Raw genomic sequence first — 23,391 nt, 5'->3', positions numbered from 1 at the left:
TCCCCCATTTGATCTTAGCTGATATTTATCTCAACCCCATTCTCCTGCCTTCTGCTTATAACCCTTGAACCCCTTAACAATTCAGAACTGTCTATCTCATTCTTAAATACACCACACGGTGGATTTTACCATCTATGCGATTTCACCATATATTTCACCTTGCTATCTTCATATAAGATACTCCTGAAAACCTATCTCTTTGACCAAGCTTTGGTCATCTCCCTCAAAACCATCTTCTGTTTATCGTTGTCATCATGATATACCTTTGTTTATTTTATTGCATTAAAATTGCCACATTAATATAAGTTGTTGTTGAGTATCCACGTTCCTTTCCTTCAGTTCTACCAAGTGATGTCTCCATCTAGATAAACTCTTTAAAAAGCAATTTCATGTCATCATCTCAAAGACTGCTTTAGTTAATCCAATTCAGAAAATGAGGGCAGAAGCAAAACCTTACCAAAATCAGAAATATGCTCTAAAGTTGAGTTGTACAAATGTGAGCTTCAGGTAGTTTGCAAGTTCTCAGGCAACTTTGGTCTACTTTCTGCTTCAATCGCTGATTCTGGGGTCGGCTTGAAAACAACGGGCCTGGGATTTACTGGTTTGAGGATGTGATAAATCTGTGGTTAGCATCTCTCCTATCCCATCATGCTTTTTTTTTTAGATTAGATTACTTACAGTGTGGAAACAGGCCCTTCGGCCCAACAAGTCCACACCGACCCGCTGAAGCGAAACCCACCCATACCCCTACATTTGCCCCTTACCTAACACTATGGGCAATTTAGCATGGCCAATTCACCTAACCCGCACATCTTTGGACTGTGGGAGGAAACCGGAGCACCCGGAGGAAACCCACGCAGACACGGGGAGAACGTGCAAACTCCACACAGTCAGTCGCCTGAGGCGGGAATTGAACCCGGGTCTCTGGCGCTGTGAGGCAGCAGTGCTAACCACTGTGCCACCGTGCCGCCCATTTCTGGTATTGCAAGTGATTCCTTCTTCTCAAGTATTGCCTCCTTTCAAAACACACACCTCACACTTCCAGAGACCCAAGTCAGACCATTCTAAATTCTCTGTGACTGCAACTCACTGTTATATCTCTAATCTCCCTTCTGTTCTTTGTTTATTTGTTCATGTGAGTCTTGCTGACTGGACCAACATTTATTGCCTGTCCCTAATTATGCTCGATCTGAATCACTTGCTAGGCTACCTCAGAGGCAATTATGAATACATTGCTCTGGAGTCACATGTAGGCCACACCAGGCAAGGGTGGCAGATTTCTTTCTGAAAAGGACAGTGGCGAATCAAATAGATATTTTCGACAATCGACTGCATCGTCATGGTCACCACTAGGCTAGCTTTTAACCCCAGATATTTTACTGAATTCACATTTCACCATCTGCGATGATGAGATTCAAAACCATGTTACCAGAATATTAAATAAAAAACAAATGAGCTACGGATGCTGGAAATCGGAAACAAAAACAGGAATTGCTGGAAAAGCTCAGCTGATGTGGCAGCATCAGTGGAGAGAAATCAGAGTTAATGTTTCAGGTCCAGTGACTCTTCCTCAGAACCAGTTCTGAAGAAGGGTCGCCGGACCTGAAACGTTAACTCTGATTTCTCTCCACTGATGCTGCCACATCAGCTGAGCTTTTCCGGCAATTCCTGTTTTCGTTCCGAGAGTATTAGTCTGGTATCTAGTTAACAATCACCATTACACCATAGAGTCATGGAGTCAGAGAGATGTACTGCACCGAAACAGACCCTTCAGTCCAACTCGTCCATACCAACCAGATATCCTAAATTAATCTAGTCTTATTTGCCAGCACTTGGCCCATATCCCTCTCAACCCTTCCTATTCGTATACCCATCCTAAATGTCTTTTAAATATTGTAATTGTACCAGTCTCCACCACTTCCTCTGGCAGCTCATTCCATACACGCACCACCCTCTGCATGAAAATGTTGCCCTTTAGGTCTCTTTTAAATCTTTCCCTCTCTCCCTAACCCTATGCCCTCAGCAATTTTCATGAAAAGTGTTTGCCTGATTTCAAACTAAAAAGATCCTAAACAAATACTTTTTATGACCTTAAACCTTTCATACGTCTTTGATCCTGTTGGCTACACCATGCTTTTCCAATGTGTCACCTCCATTGCTCAGCTCAGAGATCTGGATTAGTCTCACTCACATCCCTCCAATGAAATCCAGAACATCTCCAGCAATGGGTTCACCTCCCGTTCCTGCCACCATTGCCTCTGGAGTCTCCTACAAATCTACACTTGGCCCCCTTGACTTCTTGATCTGTATGCTGCCTCTTGCTGGCATCACCTGAAGCACCAAGATCAGAATGCTGTTAGTTACTCAGCCCCTCAACCTCATTCCACCATTCAGTAAGGTCACGGCTGCTTTGACTGTGGCCTCAACTCCTCTAGCCTGCTGGCTTCCCGGTATTTAAAAGAGACCTGAAGGGCAACTCTTTTGCATAGAGAGTGGTGTGTGTATGGAATGAGCTGCCAGAGGAAGTGGTGGAGGCTGGTCCAATTAAAAGGCATCTGGAAGGGTAGAGAATAGGAATGGTTTAGAGGGAGATGGGCCAAGTGCTGACAAATGGGACGACATTAATTATAATATCTGTTTGGAATTGACCACAGGATCTGTTTCCATGCTGTACTACATGGCTGAAGGGGCAGCACAGTGACTCGGTGTTTAGCACTGATGCCTCACAGTGCTCGGGACCTGGGTTCAATTCCAGCCTTAGGTGACTGAGCGGAGTTTGCACATTCTCCCCGTGAGCGCATGGATTTCTTCTGGATGCTCCAGTTTCCTCCTACAATCCAAAGACGTGCAGGTTAGGTGAATTGGCCATGCTAAATTGCCAGTAGTTTTCAGGGATGTGTAGGTTAGGTGCATTAGTCAGGAGTAAATGTGCGACAGTGAGGGGAATGGGTCTGGGTGGGTTACACTTCAGAGAGTCAGTATGGACTTGTTGGGCCGAAGGGCCTGTTTCCACACTGTAGAGGTTCTATCTTTCTATGATCTCTATGACTCCATAACTGCTTCATCAATCAAAAATCTAACTGAATCTGCCTTGTCTATGACCAACCTGCTACATCAGAGAAAAAGTGTCTAATGTCTAGTTGGCTGTATGCTGTGTATGTCCAACTAGGGCGAGTCAGTGTTTATTGTTTTTGCAGGATGAATTCGTGCAGGATGAATTTATCCTTCACCTGATCACACTTGTTGGAGTCAGCCTGTCGCTCGTCTGTCTCGCAGTTTCCATTGTCACGTTTGGTTTGAGCCGTTCGATTCAGAGCGAGACCAGGATCATTCATCTGAACCTGTCCATGAGTCTCTTCCTGGCACAGTTACTGTTCGTGACGGGGATCTCCAGAACAGGTAACAAGGTGAGGAATTCCTAAGAGAGGTCACTCCTCTTCTGAGGCATTGTTGACAATAGAACTGCATGGGGACAGGGAAAGTGACTGGACGTTAACCGTTCTGGGGACAAAGGGACCCATGGCAGGTTTGATGAAAAATCAGTTCAACAGAGGGAATTGAAGGATTGGTGATTAATGGTAGTTTGCTAATTGGGAGGCTGTTCCTAGTGAAGTCCCACGGGTTGAGCTGGGCCCCCCTTGATGTTCGAGGATCTATTCTGAAATGAGGGGTCCATCATTGGAAAGTTTGCAGACAATACAAAGTTTGCCCAGGTACTTGATGGCAAGCGGAATATCTGTAGACTGCAAATAGCTGGGTCAGGTGGACAAAAAGGAAAATTGGTGAATCAAATTCCATTCGGGAAAGTTGCAAGAGTTCGTGTGTTGGGAAAGACAAACAAAGCATGAGCTCACTTAACATAGAAATATAGAAACATTACCAACTGAGTAAGATAAGGGCCCTTGGTGTTAGAGGCAAGGTGCTGGCATGGAGAGAAGCTTGGCTGTCTGGCAGAAAGCAGAGAATGGGGATAAAAGGGTCTTTCTCAGGATGGCAGCCAGTGATGTTGGCACCATAGCGTTTCACTTTTTACATTACCAATCTAGATGAAGGAATGGTAGGCATTCTGGTTAAGTTTGTAAATGATATAGAGATGGGTAGAGGGACACATAGCATTGAGGAGATGGAGAGCTGCAGAAGTACTTGGACAGTTTAGGAGAGTGGGGAAAGAAGTTGCAGATGAGGCACAATGTGGGAAAGTGTGAGGCCATGCACTTTGGTAGGAAGAATAGAGACATGGGCTATTTTCTAAATAGGGAGAAAATTCAAAAGTCTGAAGTGCAATGAGACTTGAGAGTTCTAGTCCAGGATTCTCTCAAGCTAAACTTGCAGGTTGAGTTAGTACTTAGGAAGGTAAATGCAATATGGCATTTATTTTGAGAGGACTTGAATGTAAAAGCAGGGATGCACTTCTGAGGCCATATAAGACTGTGGTCAGACCATATTTGGAGTTTTGTGTGCAATATTTGGGCCCCATATCTCGGGAAGGGTATATTGGCTCTGAAGCATGTTCAGAGGATGTTCACGAGAATAGTCCCAGGAATGAAAACCTTAACATGGGGAACGTTTGAGGAGTCTGGGTCTATACTCAATGAAGTTTAGAAGAATGAGGGGGATCTAATTGAAACCTACTGAATGGCCTGGACAGAGTAGATGTTGGGAAAATGTTTCTATTACTAGGAGAGATTAGAACCCGAAGGCATAGCATTAGAGTAAAGGGAAGACCTTTCAGAACAGAGATAAGGAGAAACTTCAGCCAGAGAGAGTTGAATCTATGGAACTCACTGCCACAGAAAGCTGTGGAGGCCAGCTCATTGAGTATATTTAAGACAGAGATATATAGGTTCTTGAGTGTGAGTGGAATTGAGGGTTATGTGGAGCAAGTGGGACAATGGGGTTGAGAAACTTATCAGCCATGATTGAATGGCAGAGCAAACTCAACAGACTGAATGGCCTAATTTCTGGTCTTATTGTCTAAACATAGAAAAAAAGAGCAGGAATAGGCCATTCTGCCCTTTGAGCCTGTACCACCATTCCATATGACCATGATTGATCATGCAATCTCAGTGTCCCCTTCATACTTTCTCTCCATATTCCTTGATCCCTTTAACCACAAGGGCCACATCCAGATTCCTTTGAATATATCTAGTGAACTGGCCCCAACAGCGTCCTGTGGGAGAGATTTCCACAGGTTCACAACTCTCTGAATGAAGAAATTCTTTCCCATCTCAGTTCTGAATGACTCATGCCTTATTCTTGGACTGTGAACTCCAGCTCTGGACTTCCCCAACATCCTCACACCTAGTCTGTCCAATCCCATCAGGATTTTATAGGTTTCTGTGAGATTCGTCATTCTGCTAAATTCCAATGTTTACAAGTCCATTTGATCTAGTCTTTCTTCATATGTCAGTGAATTGTCCCTTAATCCATGGCAGGATGGTGAAACATAAAAAGGAACAGGGGCATCTTGCAGCATCCGTGGAGAAAGAAACAGAGTTAATATTTCCTAAATGAGTCTCAGATTCACCACTCTCCGATGAAGAAATTTATCCTCCTCTCAGTCCAAAAATGGCAACCACTTATCCTTAGACTGTGACCCTCAGTTATGACTCCCTGCTCATCGGGAACATCCTTCCTGTGTTTACCCTCTCTTTAGAATTGTCTAAGTTTCTTCAGAATGGGTGAAGAAGGGTCACTGGGCTCGAAAAGTTAACTGTTTCTTTCTCCACAGATGATGCCAGACTTGCTGAGTTTCTCCAATAATTTGTGTTTGTTTCTGATTTCCAGCATCCGCAGTATTTTGCTTTCATCAGAGGTACAGAGGGAACTTGTAGTGTCTGTCTGGAGATCCCGGAAGGTAGCAGAGACATGTACTTAAGAACCCAAGATATATTTGGAATATTTTCCAATGTTGTCCAAAGCCTAGAGTATTAGAGTTAGGGTTGTTTTGCTAAAGCTGTATAATTTACAAGTTAGATTACAGCTAGAATACCATGTACAGTTCCAATCAGACCATTATGACAATGACTGATCAGACACCAGATGGGTTACCAAAGTGATTTATAAGGATAGCTTTGAAAAAAAGTGTGGATAGGCTTGGTTTGTCATCTTTGGACAAGAAAAAGCTGAGTGAGGGTGGGGAGAACTTTAAAACTGTGCAAGCAAGAGATGGACTGAATGGTAGCTTCTAAGAGCTCCCTCTAGGCACCCAAACAGCTGAGTCTAGAGTTAAGGATAGTGATGGTTGGGACTCCTTGCTATCATGTAGCTGACTAGGAATCTCTCCCACTTTTACTGTCACCCATTGATGTGTGTTAGAAGTATTTTCAAATTGATAACCACCCATGTTTGATTGTATTTTAAAAAATCTTAATTGTGTATCGAGTCCTAGAGTGGGATTTGTGTCTAGTGGCAGGTCTGGCCCATGTGACAAGATATCCCAGAGAGAATGTATAGAAAGGCCATATTTCCATTAACGAAGAGGTCAATAGTATTAAAGTATAATTTAGAGTTACCGAAGTCTTACCAGACCAAGGGACTGTTCGCTCAATTTTAAAAGTAATGTTTTACTTTTATTTCAAAAATATACTTTATTTATAAAAATATCTTCATATACATTGTCACTAAAACAGTTCAGTTCAGTAGAATATGAAGAAACAAACAAACATTGGGGTTTAAGTATACCTAACAAACAAACCAAAGGCACCTCTTAACTTGAACCATTTACACACATTTCAGACACTGGGAGGGTCCAATAGCTGAACAGACACCCAATTACTTTAAACAGGAAGACCTCAGACAGTGGTCTTTCCCCACTGCACCTTGGCAGCAGCTGCCCCGAACTTGAGTGTGTCCCTTAGCCCATAGTCCTCTGAATGTGCCAGTCTGCAACACTCAATTGAGGTCAACTTCTTGCTCTAGAAGACCAGAAAGTCTCAGGCAGACCAAAGAGCATCGGAGTGCATCAATGTTTGTCTCTGTGTGCGTCCCGGGTAACAGACCGTAGAGCACAGAGTCCAGTGTAACGGAGCTGCTCAGGACAAACCTCAGTTAAAAATCACTGCATTTCTCTCCACACTTCCTTTGCAGTAGCACATTCCAGCAGGAGATATGAGAAAGTCTCTAACCTCTGCTTCAACCTCTGCTTCACCCCCCCACCAACACTGCTTCCCCTGCCCAACCCCTCCCAACACTGCCCCCACCCTCAACACAGTCCAACACTACCCACCCTGCCCGCCCCACCCTGTCCAACACCGCCTCCTGTGCATCCCCCCCCCCGCCAAACCTGTCCAACTCTGCTTGTCCACCTGCCCCCCAACCATGATCAACACGTCTGCACCCCCACCTCCCCCTCCCCTTCCACTTGTGCCCCCTCTCAGGGGCAGTGAACTGCACATCAATAACAAGCCTGCTGCTGCCGCCTTTGGTGGGGGTGGGGGGTGCATGAGTCTCCAAATTTTACTTACACACACACACACACACACACACACACAAAACCTTTTAACAGATTCCACCTTTGCCCTGTACAGGGCAATGTTGGAGAGATTATCTGGGGAAGGGGCTTAGGGTACATGCCTGTGTGGAATTCCAGGGAAAGTGAGAGGGGAGAGAGAGAGGGGGTGGGATGTCAGTCATTTGGAAACAGTGCCTGGGATCCCATCAGTCCAGGACTGTTCTCAGTAGAATTTCAGGAAGCTGAGTTCACTTTTAATCACTGTAAACAAAAACCAGGATCTGTGTTGGAAACATGTCTTTGATGTAATGTTTCTATTGGGACTTCAAGATCTCCTTCAGGTAATCTGATATTCGGAATTGATATTTGGATAATCGAAATTCTGTACACCAAATTCGCTGCGCTACCTTCATCAATGTGTTTTGTCACATTCTCAAAGAATTCAATAAGAATAGTGAGGCATGACCTACCTCTCTCAAAGTCATGTTGACTATCTCTAATCAAACTCTGGTTTTCCAAGTAATCATAAATCCTGTCTCTCAGAATCTTCTCCAGTACATTGCCCACATGAGACATAGGTCTGATTGGTCTATAGTTCCCAGGATTATCCCTATTCCCTTTCTTGAACAAGGGAGTAACATTTGCCACCCTCCAATCATCTGGCACTACTCTATTGGACAGTGAGGACACAAATCTCATTTCCAAACACGCAGCAATTTCTTCCTTTGCTTTCTCTAGTAACTTTGGGTATATCTCATCTGGCCCAGGGGACTTAACAATCCTCAAGTTTTCCAAAATTTTCAGCACATCTTCCTTCTTGACATCAACCTGTGTGAGCGTATCAGCCTGTTTCACGCTGTCTTCACAAACGACAAGGTCCCTCTCACTGGTGAAAACTGAAGCAGATTATTCATTAAGGACCTCCAACTCCAGGCACAAGTTCCCTCCATATCCCTGATTGGCCCTACCCACACTCTGGCTATCCTCTTGTTCCTCATATAAATGTAGAATGCATTAGGGTTTTCCTTAATCCTACCAGCTAAAGCTTTCTCATGCACCCTTCTAGCTTTTCTAACTCCATTCTTTAGTTCCTCCCTGGCTACCTTGCTATCCTCTAGAGCACTGTCTGATCCTTGTCTCCTCAATCTTAAGTAAGCTTCTTTCTTCCTCTCGACTAGATGTTCCACCTCCCTTGTCACCCACAGTTCTTTCAACCTACAATCCCTTCCTTGCCTCAGTGGGCAAATCTGCAAGTTCTCCCTAAAGAACCTCCACATTTCTATCATGCATTTCGCTGAAAACATCTGTTCCAATTAAAGTGCCCCAGTTCCTGCTTAATATCATTGTAATTCTCCTCCCTAATTAAATAACTTTCCTATACTTTCTGCTGTGATTCCTCTCCATTAGTATAGTCAGACAGTTGTGATCACTATCACTGAAATGTGAGAGATCGGACACCTGACCTGGTTCGTTACCAACACCATCCAATACAGCTTCCCCTCTAGTCGATCTATACATTGAGTCAGGAATCTTTCCTGGACACACCTGACAAAAAACTGCTCCATCCAAACTATTTGAACTAAGGAGTTTCCAATCAATATTAGGGAAGTTAAAGTCACCCATGACAACAACCCTGTTACTTCTGCACCTTTCCAAAACCTGCCTCCCAATCTGCTGCTCCTCTGTGTCTCTGTTGCTATTGATGGGGCTGTAGAAAACTCCCAATACATTGACTGCTCCTTTCCTGTTTCTGACCTCCCTATCTGCAACTATGATACTATTCCTGATTATCAATGTCACTCCTCCACCTCTTTTACTGCCCCCCCCCCCCATTCCTTTTGAGCATCTAAACCCTGGAACATCCACCAACCATTCCTGCCCCCATGATATCCAAATTTTCATAATAGCCACAACATCAAAGCTCCAAGTATTGATCTATTCTCTAAGTTCATCACCCTTCATCCTGACAGTTCTTGTGTTAAACTAGGCACACTTCAACCCATCACACTGGCTGCACCTTTGCCCTATCGACTGTCTGTCCCTCCTCACAGACTGTCTGCATGCTATATCTGGATGTTCTCTAGCTACCCCATCCTCTAATCCGTTGCTCCAGTTCCCTGCCAAACTAGTTTAAACCTTCTCGAAGAGCTTAGCAAACCTCCTACCCAGGATATAGTGCCCCTCCAGTTCAGATGCAACCTGTCCTCCTTGTAGAGGTCCCACCTTGCCCAGAACGTATCCCAGTGATCCACATATCTGAAGCCCTCCATCCTACACCAGCTCTGCAGCCATGGTGTACTCGTTCGCTGTTCCTAGTCTCCATCCTACACCAGCTCTGCAGCCATCTGCACTTGTTCTCTGTTCCTAGTCTCATGAGGCCATGGCACCAGTAGCAATCCTGAGATTATTACTTTATTCATCCTGCCTTCTAGCTTCTAACCTTACTCCCTATATTCACTTTTTGGTCCTCATCCCTTTACTAATCTATGTCATTGGTACCAATGTGTACCATGACTTCTGGCTGCTCACCCTCCCCTTTAAGAATCCTATTGACTCGATCCGAGACAAAATACCATCCGGAAGTCTTATTCACCACCACAGAATCTCCTGTCTGTTCCTCTCGCCATTTCCTGCTCCTCAGATGCTTTCTGACCTGTTGTGCTTTTCCAGTGCCACATCCATTGACTCTGACTTCCAGCAGCTGCAGTCCTTACTGTCTCCAGGTTCTGCCAGACATCACCTCTAAACCTTGGCCTAATGGCCTTCTGATGAACCTTTGCAGTGGGCTCAGTCAAAGTAACCTCACTCCTATCCTGGTACCTCAGTAGTTAGCAATGCAGCCTCACAGCACCAGGGACCCAGGTTTGATTCCAGCCTCGGGTGACCGTCTGTGTGGAGTTTGCACATTCTCCCCATGTCTGCATGGGTTTCCTTTGTGTGATCTGGTTTCCTCCCACAGTCCAAAGATGCGCAGGGTTAGGTGAATTGTCCGTGCTAAATTGTCCATAGCATTCAGGGATGACACAGGTAGTGCATTAGTCAGAGGAAATGTAGAGTAATAGGGTAGGGAAATGGATCTGGATGGGATGCTGTTCAGAGGGTAGGTGTGGATTTATTGGGCCAAATGGCCTGTTTACACACTGTATGGATTCTATGCTACCCAACACCGTCTGACTATGAACTCTGGTTTGAGGGTGTGGGGGACCCACACACAGTGTATTTAAAATGAGGCCATTTTGAAGAGATTTATTTCCTCAGAATGCAGTGAATCTGTGGAATTCTTTAGTTTCTCACTGTAGACATCAATTATATTTCATGCAGAGATATTAATAAGGGGTAATGAAGAAAAGGACAGAAAGGCAGAGTTCAGGTTATCAACCATGAATTGCAGAGTAGATTCAATGGGCTGAATGGCCTACTTCATGGCTCCTATGTCTTATGGCCTTAAAATAACCGGATGGTACACATTGGATGAAAAGAATGAAACATAAAAATTACTCTTAACTCAATTCTCACTATGCACATTAATGTTGGAATTTTTGTGTCAAGTTTCAGCAATGGTGGGAGACAAAGCCTTGAAAAATTGCAAACAGAAACACATGTCAGGTCCCTGCACTGCACCTGGAAACAAGATGCAAGCAAGCTGCACTTCAACCACAACAGAATCTAACCGCAGTAATCAGGGTGGCTACTAACCAACAAAAACAACTCTCCAGCTATAATGAGAATAGACAAAGCTGTCAATAGCATAGCTTACCTGAGGTGTCGTGCAAACCCCACACAGCAGTTTAAATGCAGTCACCTCCGTCTGAATTCCTCATAACTGCAAGGATTTTAAGTCAGAGGACCTTTCCTTTTGGTGAGGGAATGTCTTATCATTAGGGAATTAAACTTAAAACAAACCAAAGACTTGCATTTATGTAGTGCTTTCCACATTCACTGGACAGCCAATATACTTTACAGCTGTTGAAACTCAGTATGTGATGTTGGGTTAGCTCAGTTGACTGGTTAGCGATGCCAGCAGCATGGGTTCAATTTCCACAGCAAACTGAGGTTAACAATGAAGGGTCCTGCTTCTCCACCTCTCCCCTTGCCGAAGACACAATGACCTGCAGATTGAACATCCACCAGTCATTTCTCCCTAATAAGAGAACACCCTTTTATTGTGGGTAATGCCACACCCAACATGCATACAACAACCTCTAACAGTCAGCAGTGTGTTTAACAGCCAGATTATCTATTTATTGTGATGTTAATTGAGGGATTAATTTTGGTTAAGTCACTGGGGGAGTTCCAAAATAGTTGCCATGGTTTGTTTTGCATCTATCCAAGCAAGGCAAACAGGGCCTCTGTGATGATGCTGTAGTTTTAAGAGGTTATTCTGTCCTGGTTTCTTTTATGAGAGAGATTGAATAAGAGGTGAGGAGCTGCCTGCTGAAGATCACTTAAGCAAATGGCTTGAAAGGCCTTGGGTCTTTGTTGAACAGCCTGATTGAGTGTGGCCGGCTCTCACTGACTAGGATTTCTGGGTAACATCGGAAGCTATTTGGGTCTCAACAGAGTTGGAAGCTTCAGTGAATGTCTCCTGGCTGCTATTCTCTCTGAATTTTTATTGTTGTTCCTTCTGGATTGGAGAACTGCATGTGAGGATATGTGTCTGAATTTTCATTTTTGTCAAAGGTTGTGTTTTTAGGAAGTTACTGTATTGGAACAGTTAATTAGTAATAGGTACAAGGTAATCAGAGGGTTAGATAGGGTGAACAGTGACAGCCTTTTTCCTCAGATGGTGATGGTGAGCATGAGGGGACATAGCTTTAAATTGAGGGGTGATAAATATAGGACAGATATCAGAGGTAGGTTCTTTACTCGGAGTAGTAAGGGCGTGGAACGCACTGCCAGCAACAGAGTAAACTCGCCAACTTTAATGTCATTTAAATGGTCATTAGATAAACATATGGAACACAATGGAAAAGTGTAGGTGAGATGGCCTTCAGATTTGTTTCACAGGTTGGTACAACATCGAGGGCTGAAGGGCTTATACTGCTCTATAATGTTTGGTATCTAATACGCTGTTTAGTTATTCTAAATTCCTCTTTCTTTGGTTGTTTTTTAACAATAGTCTTTAAATAAATTGTGTTTTGCTTAACGTCAAGTAGTTTGACTAGTCGCATTGCATCTCGGACCAACACCTTTTCAAGGGGAGTGTAGGGGTCTCAGAACTGTGTCCGTGTGTTAATGACTTTTTCAGATTGACAGTAATTGGTAAAGGAGGCAAAATGACATGTGGAAGCTTCCCCACATGGTGACTACCCAGTGCACTGCCAGCCAGCATGGTGGGGGCAGGCTGAGTGGGAGTGGTGAATTAGGCCGTGGTCTGGAAAGGAACAGTTTGCAGGGTTACAGGGAGATAGTCGAGAGAACGGCCCTGAGTAAATTGCTGAGAATGGAGAGTCAGTGCAGGCACGAGGGGCCGAATAGCGTCCTTCCGTGCTGTGACGATTTGGTGACTCCATGATCAGAGAGGCTGTTATTCCAATGAGGCATTTACATATGGCTCCATTTCCCCTAGCCTGCTGGACACCTAATTGGTCCTAATGCAAATAAAACCAGGAGAGTGGGGGTCTCCCAGCTAATATTTATCTCTGTCACGATTACCAAGAGCCAGCTCTCTGGTCGTGTAACTTATCGCTGTTTCGGAGCATGCTGCGTACAAATTGGGTTCCGTACATCCGCGATTTCAGCAGTGACACACATGACTGGCTGTACAGCACAATGGGGCAACACTGAGATATTAGAACTAAGGAAGATATACCCAGACTGTTGCATATCCTGTCCCGATGGATCAAAACCATCAGCTCCAATGTCAATTCATATACCTTTGCCTACAGTTAAAATTATCATCAATACGCCTACAGTCCTTTCTCAGCTGTTATCAGTCACTTAGACATGAGAAAGATGGAATCATTCAAGGCAACTGGCACAGTGGCTCAGTGGTTAGTACTGCTACCTCACAGTAGCAAAGCCCAGGTTCAATTCTACCCTTGAGTGACTGTCTGTGTGGAGTATGCATGTTCTCCCTCTGTCTGTGTGGGTTTCCTCCCACAGTCCAGAGATGTGCAGGTCAGGCGGATTGGCCATGGGAAATGCAGCATTATGGAAAAGGGTAGGGTGCTCTTTGGAGGATTGGTGTGGACTTGCACATTGTAGGGATCCTATGAACAAGAATCAATTGACTCTCGGAATCATCTTTCTTTTCTCAGATGGTGTGCGCTATAATAGCAGGGAGCTTGCATTACCTCTTCCTGGCGGCATTTGCCTGGATGTTTTTGGAAGGACTGCACCTTATTCTCATGATGAGAGATCTGCGGAAGGTGAAAATCTCTCGAAAAACAGTTATCAAGAGCATACATCTGTACGTGATCGGTTACGTGCTACCTGCTGTTGTTCTTGGGATTTCAGTAGCCATCAATCGCAACGGTTTTGGAACGTCACAATAGTGAGTAATACAGGAATACAGCTTCAGCTCCTACACTGGATCCAATTAACAATAGTATCATGTATAGCATCAGCCTTTTTCATTGCAAACTGAAGCCTATGTAGAAGGGCTAGCCTTTGTCAAGAGGAGGTCAAAGGGTAGGAACCCTGTGGTGAGTAACTCACTTCCACACTCCTTGATGCCCATCCACTATCTACAAGGCACAAGTCAGGGGTGCGTTGAGCTACTCCCCACTTGTCTGGATGAGAGCAGCTCCAACAACACTCAAGAAGCTCACTACCATTTTAGCCTCAACTCTACATCCCTGATAATCCTTCATCTCCTTGACATGAATCACATTGTGGTAACTGAGGAATGCAAATTCAATTAACAGAATAACAACAGTCATTATGGAGAGGCAATGGCCTGCTCATATTATTGCTGGACTGTTAATGCAGAGCACCCAGGTAATGTTCTGGGCACTTGGGTTCAAATCCAACAGTAGATAATGGAATTTGAATTCAATAAAAATCTGGAATTAAGAGTCTAAGTAACCATGAATCCATTGTCAGGGGAAAGACCCCATCTGGTACACTAATGTCCTTTCCCATTCTGGCCTACATGTGACTTCAGACCCACAGCAATATGGTTGACTCTTAACTGCACTCTGAGCAATTAGGGATGGGCAATAAATGCTGGCCTAGACAGTGACACCCTCATCCTGTGAATGAATTTTTAAAAAAATTATCATTCACGGTTCTGCCACAGGGCTTTGGGGCCTTATTACAGGTCCTGAGCCTGAATCTGGTCCTCCCATTGCTGACTTTGTGTGTGGTGGCCTCCTAGTTGCCTGTCTTAGAGAGATAATAGGGTTAATGTTCTCTTGGCAATGTACTAGTTGAAGAATCAAGGAGAGATCCTTGCGGCAAGTTCTGAGGAAATCCACTAGATCTTTTACCAAACAATAAATTCCTAGGATGGGGCAGTACATCCTCTGGAATTTGGTCACTTGGCAAGGTGGGGTGGCCTAATCACAGTGGAGTTCTAGTCCCCTCCTCAATTACCCACATATGTGACCCAGTTGAAGGCAGGGTGAGAAGTTTGAGTCTGGATCTTGCTGCCCACAGGTTCAGCCTGACTGAGGGTTGTAGGTGGAGGAGATAGAGTCCACAATGTCCTGGCCTCAATTAATTCCTGACCGCCTTCTATTTCAGGAGAAAGTGAGGACTGCAGATGCTGGAGATCAGAGCTGAAAATGTGTTGCTGAAAAAGCGCAGCAGGTCAGGAATCCTGAAGAAGGGCTCATGCCTGAAACGTCGATTCTCCTGCTCCTTGAATGCTGCCTGACCTGCTGAGCTTTTCCAGCAACACATTTTCAGCGCCTTCTATTTCACCACTACTGAGGTTGGAAGAATCTGCCTGACCTTCTGGGCCATGAATTTCTGTCAGAAGCATTTCTACAGTATCGATGAAACAGCCTGACTCGTACTCCTCACATCTCCAACACAATCACTGTGGCTCAGTGGTTAGCACTGCTGCCTCACAGTGCTGCTGGCCCAAGTTCAACTCCAGCTTCGGGCAACTGTTGGTGTGGAGTTTGCACATTCTCCCAGTGTCTGGGTGGATGTCCTTCGGGTGCTCTGGTTCCCTTCCACGGTCCAAAAATGTGCAGGTTAGGTGAATTGCCATGGGGAACGCAGGGTTATAAGGAGGCGGGTGGGTCAGGATGGAACACTCTTCAGAGGGTCAGTCTTGACTTTATTGGCCAAATGGCCAGCTTCCATGCTGGAGGGATTCTATTCCAAGACATCTCTGAGCAAGATGGTCAAGAAAGATCAGACTTCTCAATTAAGCATTCAATGACACATGCTCCCGTCAAGACAGAGATCTGACAGGGGAGCTACAAAACCTGACAATAGATGCATGTTTACTCCAGTCGCAATACAACCTCTCCCTCAAAAGGTAATGGGCTTCATCTACACAACATTTTTAGCTAATTCATGGTTAATTTCAGGGTAATTTGTATACAGCTTGGACTGTGGTTTTCACACAGCCAAACCACAGCTTGTAGTGAGAGGCGTGTATTTCTTGTTTAGGTTGTTTGGTGTTCCATTCTGGGTTTTAGTTATGGGCTGACCCATTCTTTTGCTGCCGAGCAGTCTTTACTTATAGTTAGCTACCTCTGGACACGTCAAGGTCTTCGATAATGCGATCAAGGCCTTTAGGTTCTCCAAACATGAGCTCTATCCACTGTTACCTTTTCCTTTAACTGAACTCTGAGAAAAAAACAAAACCTGGGTCTCTTGGCATCTTCATCAATTTTATGTGGAATTGGATCTGTTTTTAGCCATGCTGGCAACAACAATTTCCGTTTATAAAGCACTTTTTAACATTGTACAACTTCATGAGGCATTTCATTAGGACCGTAGTCAAACAATGACTGAGCCAGGGGTGAAGGCGAGCACTGATCACCAAAGGCTTATGTGTAGGCCTAAGTCTTAAGGAGCATTTGATAGGAGGAGAGAGGCGTGGAAGGGTTTAGAGCTGGCACACACAGCCAGTGATAGAAATTGGAGATTCAAGGTGGTAAGAAATAGGAACAGCAGGGATCCATCCAGTCCATCGAACCTTCTTCTCAACTCGGTTTAATCACTGACCTTAACTCCCTTTTTCCACTCTGCATATCCACTGATCCTCTGAGAAAACAAGGACCAGTCTTTTCCAATTTTTTATCCATTCAGTGATGCAACACTCATAACCTGGTGGCTGAGGTTAGCACTGCTGCTTCCCAGTGCCAGGGACCCGGTTTCAATTCCAGCCTTGGGTGACTGTCTATGTGGAGTTTGCACGTTCAACTCCCATCTGCATGGGTTTCCTCCAGCTGTTCTGTTTTCCCTCCACAGTCCAAAGATGTGCAGGTTAGGTGAACTGGCCATGCTAGGTTGCCCATGGTGTCCATGGATACCAAGTTAGCCATAGGTAATACAGGGTTATGGTGAACGGGGAGGGGTATGGGTAGGATGCTCTTCCAAGGTCAGTGGACTTGATGGACTGAATTGCCTGCTTCCATATTGTAGGGATTCTTTGTCCGTGGATTCACAACATTTTGAGGCAAGAAAGCCTCCTGATCTCAGTCCTAAATGGGCACGCTGTCTATTCTGAGACTATGCTCTCTCTGTATTCTCGATTCTCCAGTTTCTCAGTGCCTATCCTGCCAGGTCTTGTGTATGAGGCAAAACACAGAGCTCTCTGAGAATGTGTTTCCTGCAATAGCTCTCCTGTCTCTGCAAACAGGAAACGTAGCGAGAGGGTATGCTGTGATAGATCATGTGTTTGAGGCTGCTAGGAGGTTGGAACTAGAGCAGATCTCGGCAGAGCTACCCACTGCTATGTCATCAGATTACATAATTCTAATGGTGCAGAAAGACGCCATTCAGCCCATCGTGTCTGGACCAGCCTGTTTTCTCTCCAGTTTCAAAGGGTAAGAAGTCAACTCATTTCAACTCTCAAATTACTTGAAGGAATAAACACGGAGAACTGGGGTCACAATTCAAAACCTAAATGCCTGAGGACTGAGCTGAGGAGAAATTTTCACAATGATTTACTGAAGTTGAAACACAGTCACTAATGGTAGCTGCTCAACAATCAATCAACCTCTTCCCTCTGATGTCATCTTAGCCTTTTTTCCTCTTTTCTTTGTATTGTTATATCTAGTGTCCACACCCTCCCTCCATCTTGTCAGTTCTGGTGACTGTCTGTGGGTCCTCCTCTCTTAATCAATGCCATTTAATAAAACACCTTAGAACTCCCACTAATGTTCATAACCAGAGGAATAAGGGCTGGGTCACTTCATCCTCGAAGCATTGACATGGAAGAGAAAATAGAAAATAGAAAACTCAGCTAACTTCTCTGTGGCAAGTTGACATATCATGTCAAGGTATGATCATGCATACCAGTTCCTTTTATTCTAATGAAAATAAAAATATTTAATGAGTCCAGGTGGTTGAGGGGTGTAGGTAAGGTGACTGGTAGGTGTCTTTTCCCAAGGTAGGAGTTTCAAGACTAGGGGGCACATATATAAAGTGAAAGGAAAGGTTAAAATGTGCGAGGGGCAACTCTTTATGTAGACAATAATTTGTGCGTGAAATGAACTTCCAGAGGAAGTCATGGCTGCAGGTACAGTTAGAATGTTTAGAAGACATTTGAACAAGGACATGAATTCAAATTATTTGGAGGGCTATATGCCAGGAGCAGGCAGGTGGGGCTAGATTAGTTTGGGATTATGGTCAGCATGAACTGGTTGGACCGAATGGTCTGTTTCCAGTCTGTAGAGTCTGTATGACTCTACGACTCTATTTGACGAAATTAACTTCAATGTTAATGTCTGTAATATAAAGTCCAGGTACACAAATTCCTGAAAGAAATCAAAAAGTCAAAAAAGTCTGTTGCCCTTAATCCCAAGGAGTGAGCTAACTCGGGTATTTCGAATAATGCAAGGAATCTGTACAATGAAGTAGGAAAATGATTTTCTCTAATAGGGACATCAAGAACAAAGTGATTGGCGGGGATGATCTATCCCCTGGCAGGGAAGGATGTAGGATAGGGAGTTTAATCTTTTTCCTGAAGGACTACAGATGATGGGAAATAATTAGAGCTTTGAGTGTCTTTAAGACAGAGATAGGTTCGTGATTAGTAAAGGGACCAAGGTTATTGGAAGAAGGCAGGAGAACGTGGTTGAGAAACACATGGAATGGCAGAGCAGACTTGATGGGCCTAATGGCTGAACTTTGTTCCTAGATCTTACTGTCTTACTGTCTAATAATTTATGACGAGATGTGGAGCTACGACAAGGCATTGGAGTTAGGAATGCATGAGCGAGAATATAAATTGAAAGGTTTAAGAGGCCTGAGGGGGTCAGCTGGCCTAAACAGGATTGTGTGAAGCATAAATTACTCTTACACAGATCTTTTAACATGGGCTACATGCTTTCACTGCTGACATTGTGTTGAAAACCCTTTTCTTTCTCATCTGCCTTCATGTTGACTAGGTGGAGTGAAACTGAGGTTATTCTCCTTACAGCAGAGGAGGTTGAGGGGATATGATATAGAGTATTCATGATCCTGAATGGTTTTGTTAGAGTATCATGATGGGCCGAAGACCTTTTTACACACTGTAAACCTTGAAATAGGGCAAAGCAATTTCTAGTGGCCGAAGACATAGATTGAAGGTGAATGGAAGATGAACCGGAAACAATATACAAAGAAAATCAATCAGAAGTGAGCTATTGCGATCAGAAATCCACTTCCTGGAAGGTGTTGGAAGCAAAGCTGATTCTAACTTTCAAAAAGGGATTGAATAAATATTTGAAATGGGTAAAAGACTTGCAGGGTCGCAGGGAAGGTACATGGGCCAAGAGCCTTTTCAATGAGGCAACCATTGGTACAGTGGGTGAAAGGGCAATCTCATTCCTCGGGGGAGACCTGAAAGCAGCAGAGACCTGCCTCTGATCTTCCGCACACTGTGCAGAAGAAGCACTCACAAGCTCGAAGGGAGGGGCCCCTGAAACAGAGAGACATCTGAGGGCTGCAGGTTGACAAACATCTGATTGTTTTCTCACTCTAAAAGCACCCCACAATAGCGTCTGTAAATCACACGCTGATTAGGAAACCGTTGTAACCTCTCTTCCTGTCATTGTCCTCCAGATGTGTTTGAGAGAGAACATACACAGGCTGCACCAGCCATCCCTTACCAATACCAGCTCGGATAGAAACACCCAGTGTTATCAAACTCAGGCAAACCCCTCAGACAACATAGGCATCATATGTTAATAGGAGTGAATAATGGTGGCTCATGAAGGAAGACACTAGGTGCTGGAGCACCATCTAAGGTTGGCATTTGATGAAATATCTTGGCATTTGATGAGAATGGGCTATTAATCCAGAAACTCAGCGAATGTTCTGGGAAACTGGGTTCAGATCTCTCCACAGCAGATGGTGGGATTTGAATTCAATTTTTTAAAAATCTGGCACTAAGAACATAACGATGAACATGAGTCGATTGTCAGGAGAAAACCCATCGAGTTCACTAATGTCCGTTAGGGAAGGAAATCAGCCGTCCTATCTGGTCTGGCCTACATGTAACTCCAGACATACAGACATGGAGACATACAATTCCAGACATGTGGTTTGATTCTCAGTTGCCCTCTGAAATAGCCAGAAAGCCATTCAGCTGTACCAATCGGTACAAAGTCTCAAAGAAATGAAACCAGACGGATCATCTGACATCAACCTAGGCACCAGAAAAGACAACGGTAGGAATAGCCCTGTCGACCTGCAGAGTCCTCCTCACTAACATCTGCGGACTAGTGCCAAGATTGGGAGAGCTTAGTCAAGCACTAGCCCGACAGTCATACTCGTGGAATTATACCTTACAGATAATGTCTCAGACACTGTCATCGCCATCCCTAGATATGTCCTATATCACTGGCAGCACATACCAACAGGGATGGCGGCACAGTGGGATACAGTGGATAGGGAGTTGCCCCGGAATCATCAACATTGACTCCAAACCCCATGAAGTGTCATGGTTTCAGGATAAACATGGGAAAGGAAATATCCTGTCTATTACCACATACCGTCCTCCTTCAGCTGATGAATCAATGCATCTCCATGTTGAACTGAGAGTAGAATGGGCACAAAATGTACTCTGGGTGGGCAGTTTGAATGTGCTTCAGCAGCTGTATTACTGATCCAGCTGGTGGGGTCCTAAAGGATATAGCTGTTAGATTGGGTCTACAGCAGGTGGTGAGGGAACCAACACGAGGAAAGAACATACCTGACTTCATCCTGACCAATCTGCCAGCTGCAAAGACCTCTGTCCATGACATTGATTACTGCACAGTCCTTGTGGAGACAAGGTCTCACCTTCGCAGTGAGAATGTCTCCATTATGTTGTGTGGCACTATCACCTTCCTAATGGGTCAGGCTACAAATAGATCTAGAAACTCATGGGTATCCATGAAGTGCTGTGGGCCATCAACAGCAACAGAATTGTACCCAGCACAAGATGTAACCTCATGGACCGGCATATCCCCCACTCAACTATTACCAGCAAGCCAGGGGATCAACCCTGGCATAATAGAGAGTGCATGAACAGCACCAAGCATACCTGAAAATGAGGTGTCAAAGGTAGAAGACAGGATGGTGGTGGAGGGTTGTTTTTCAGACTGGAGACCTGTCACCAGTGGAGTGCCACAAGGATCAGTGTTAGGTCCACTACTTTTTGTCATTTATATAAGTGTTTCGGATGTGAACGTAAGGGGAATAGTTAGTAATTTTGCAGCAAAATTGGAGGTGTAGTAGACAGCGAAAAGGTTATCTCATGATTGATCCTGACCAGATGGGCCAGTGGGCTGACGAGTGACAGATGGAGTTTAATTTAGATAAATGTGAGGTGCTGCATTTTGGGAAACCAAATCTTAGCAGGACTTATGCACTTAATGGCAAGGTCCTAAGGAGTGTTGCTGAACAAAGAGACCTTGGAGTGCAGGTTCATAGTTCCTTGAAAGTAGAGTCGCAGGTAGATAACGTAGTCAAGAAGGCGTTTGGTATGCTTTCCTTTATTGGTCAGAGTGTTGAGTACAGGAATTAGGAAGTCATGTTGCAGCTGTAAAGGACGATGGTTAGGTCACTTTTGGAATATTGCATGCAATTCTGGTCTCCCTATCAGAAAGATGTTGTGAAACTTGAAAGGGTTCAGAAAAGATTTACAAGGATGTTGCCAGGGTTGGAGGATTTGAGCTATAGGGAGAGGTTGGGGCTATTTTCCCTGGAGCTTCAGAGGCCGAGGGGTGACCTTATAGAGGTGTATAAAATCATGAGGGGCATGGATAGGATAAATAGACAAAGTCTTTTCCCTGGGATCGGGGAGTCCAGAACTAGAGGACACAGGTTTAGGGTGAAAGGGGAAAGATATAAAAGAGAGCTATGCGGCAACTTTTTCATGCAGGGGGTGGTACGTGTATGGAATGAGCTGCCAGAGGAAGTGGTGGAGGGTCGTACATATGCAACGTTTAAAAGGCATCTGGATGGGTATGTGAATAGGAAGGGTTTGGAGGGATATGGGCCGGATGCTGGCAGGTGGGACTAGATTGGGTTGGGATATCTGGTTGGCATGGACGAGTTGGACCAAAGGGTCTGTTTCCATGCTGTGCACCTCTATGACTCTATAACCGAACAGGACTACTTGCATGCCAAACAGCATAAGCAGCAAGTGATATACAGAGCTAAGTGATCCCACAATCAATGAATCAGATCTAAGCTCCACAGTCCTGCCACATCTAGTCGTGAATGGTGGTGACAATTAAACAACTCACTGGTCAAGGAGGGTCCACAAATATCCCCAACCTCAACCGCAGCAATTTTCAGCCAGACGTGCTGAGTGGATGATCTATCTCGGCCTCCTCCAGTGGTACTCAGCATCACAAATATCAGTGTTCAGTCAGTTCAATTCACTGCACGTCATATCAAGAAATGGTTGGAAACACTGGATACTGCAAAGGCTACGGGCCCTGATAGCATTCTGGCAATAGTACTGAAGACTTGTGCTCCAGAACGTGCCACCCCCCTAGCCAAACTGTTGCAGCACATTAACAACACTGGCATCTACCCAACAATGAGGAAAATTGATCAGGTATGTCCTGGACATAAAAAGCAGGATGAATCCAACTCGGCCAATTGTCACCTATCAGTCTGTTCTCAATCATTAGTGAGGTGATGGAAGATGTCATCAATAGTGCTATCGAGCAGCACCTGCTCAGCACTAACCTGCTCAGTGATGCCCTGTTTGGCTTCCGTTAAGGCCACTCAGCTCCTGACCTCATTACAGCCTTGGTTCAAACATGTACAAGAGAGCTGAATTTCAGAAGTGAGGTGAGAGTGACAGCCCTTGACATCAATGCTGCTTTCGACGGAGTGGGGCATCAAGGAGCCCTAGCAAAACTGGAAGCAGTGGGTATCTCCAGTGGTTGGAGTCATACCTGGCACAAAGGAAGATGGTCGTGGTTGTTGGAGATCAGTCATCTCTGCTCCAGGACCTCTCTGCAGGTGTTCCTCAGGTTTGTGTCTTCGACCCAACCACATTCAGCTGCTTCATTAATGACCCTCCCTCCATTATAAAGTCAGAATTGTAGTTGTTAGCCGATGATTGTACAATGTTCAGCACCATTCACGACTCCTCAGATACTGAAGCAGTCTGTGTCCAAATGCAACAAGATCTGGACAATATTGAGACCTGGGCTGACAAGTTGCAAGTAATATTGGAGTTATATTAATGCCAAGAAATGACCATCTCCAGTAAGATAATCTAACCACCATCCCTTGACATTCACCCATTATCAACATCCTGTGAAATATCATTGACTAGGAACTCAGCTGGACTTGTCACATAAACACAGTGGCTACAA

At 44.6% G+C, this 23,391-nt stretch overlaps 1 protein-coding gene across 2 annotated transcripts in view; it reads left to right on the top strand.

Annotated features, from left to right (window-relative positions):
- The window catches only part of LOC132835832 (adhesion G protein-coupled receptor E3-like), an 89,658-nt gene that overhangs the window by 50,955 nt on the left and 15,312 nt on the right, over nt 1–23,391 (top strand). For both annotated transcript variants that reach the window (XM_060854928.1, XM_060854927.1), the window contains exons 11-12: nt 3,198–3,407; nt 13,714–13,949. In XM_060854928.1, coding sequence (XP_060710911.1) covers nt 3,198–3,407; nt 13,714–13,949 — 446 coding nt within the window. The remainder of the gene's footprint in view (nt 1–3,197; nt 3,408–13,713; nt 13,950–23,391) is intronic.

Source organism: Hemiscyllium ocellatum, chromosome 45, assembly GCF_020745735.1.
Source record: "Hemiscyllium ocellatum isolate sHemOce1 chromosome 45, sHemOce1.pat.X.cur, whole genome shotgun sequence".
Lineage (NCBI taxonomy): Eukaryota > Metazoa > Chordata > Chondrichthyes > Orectolobiformes > Hemiscylliidae > Hemiscyllium > Hemiscyllium ocellatum.
The sequence above is the reverse complement of the archived record's forward strand: the minus strand, read 5'-3'. Positions and strand labels throughout refer to the sequence as shown.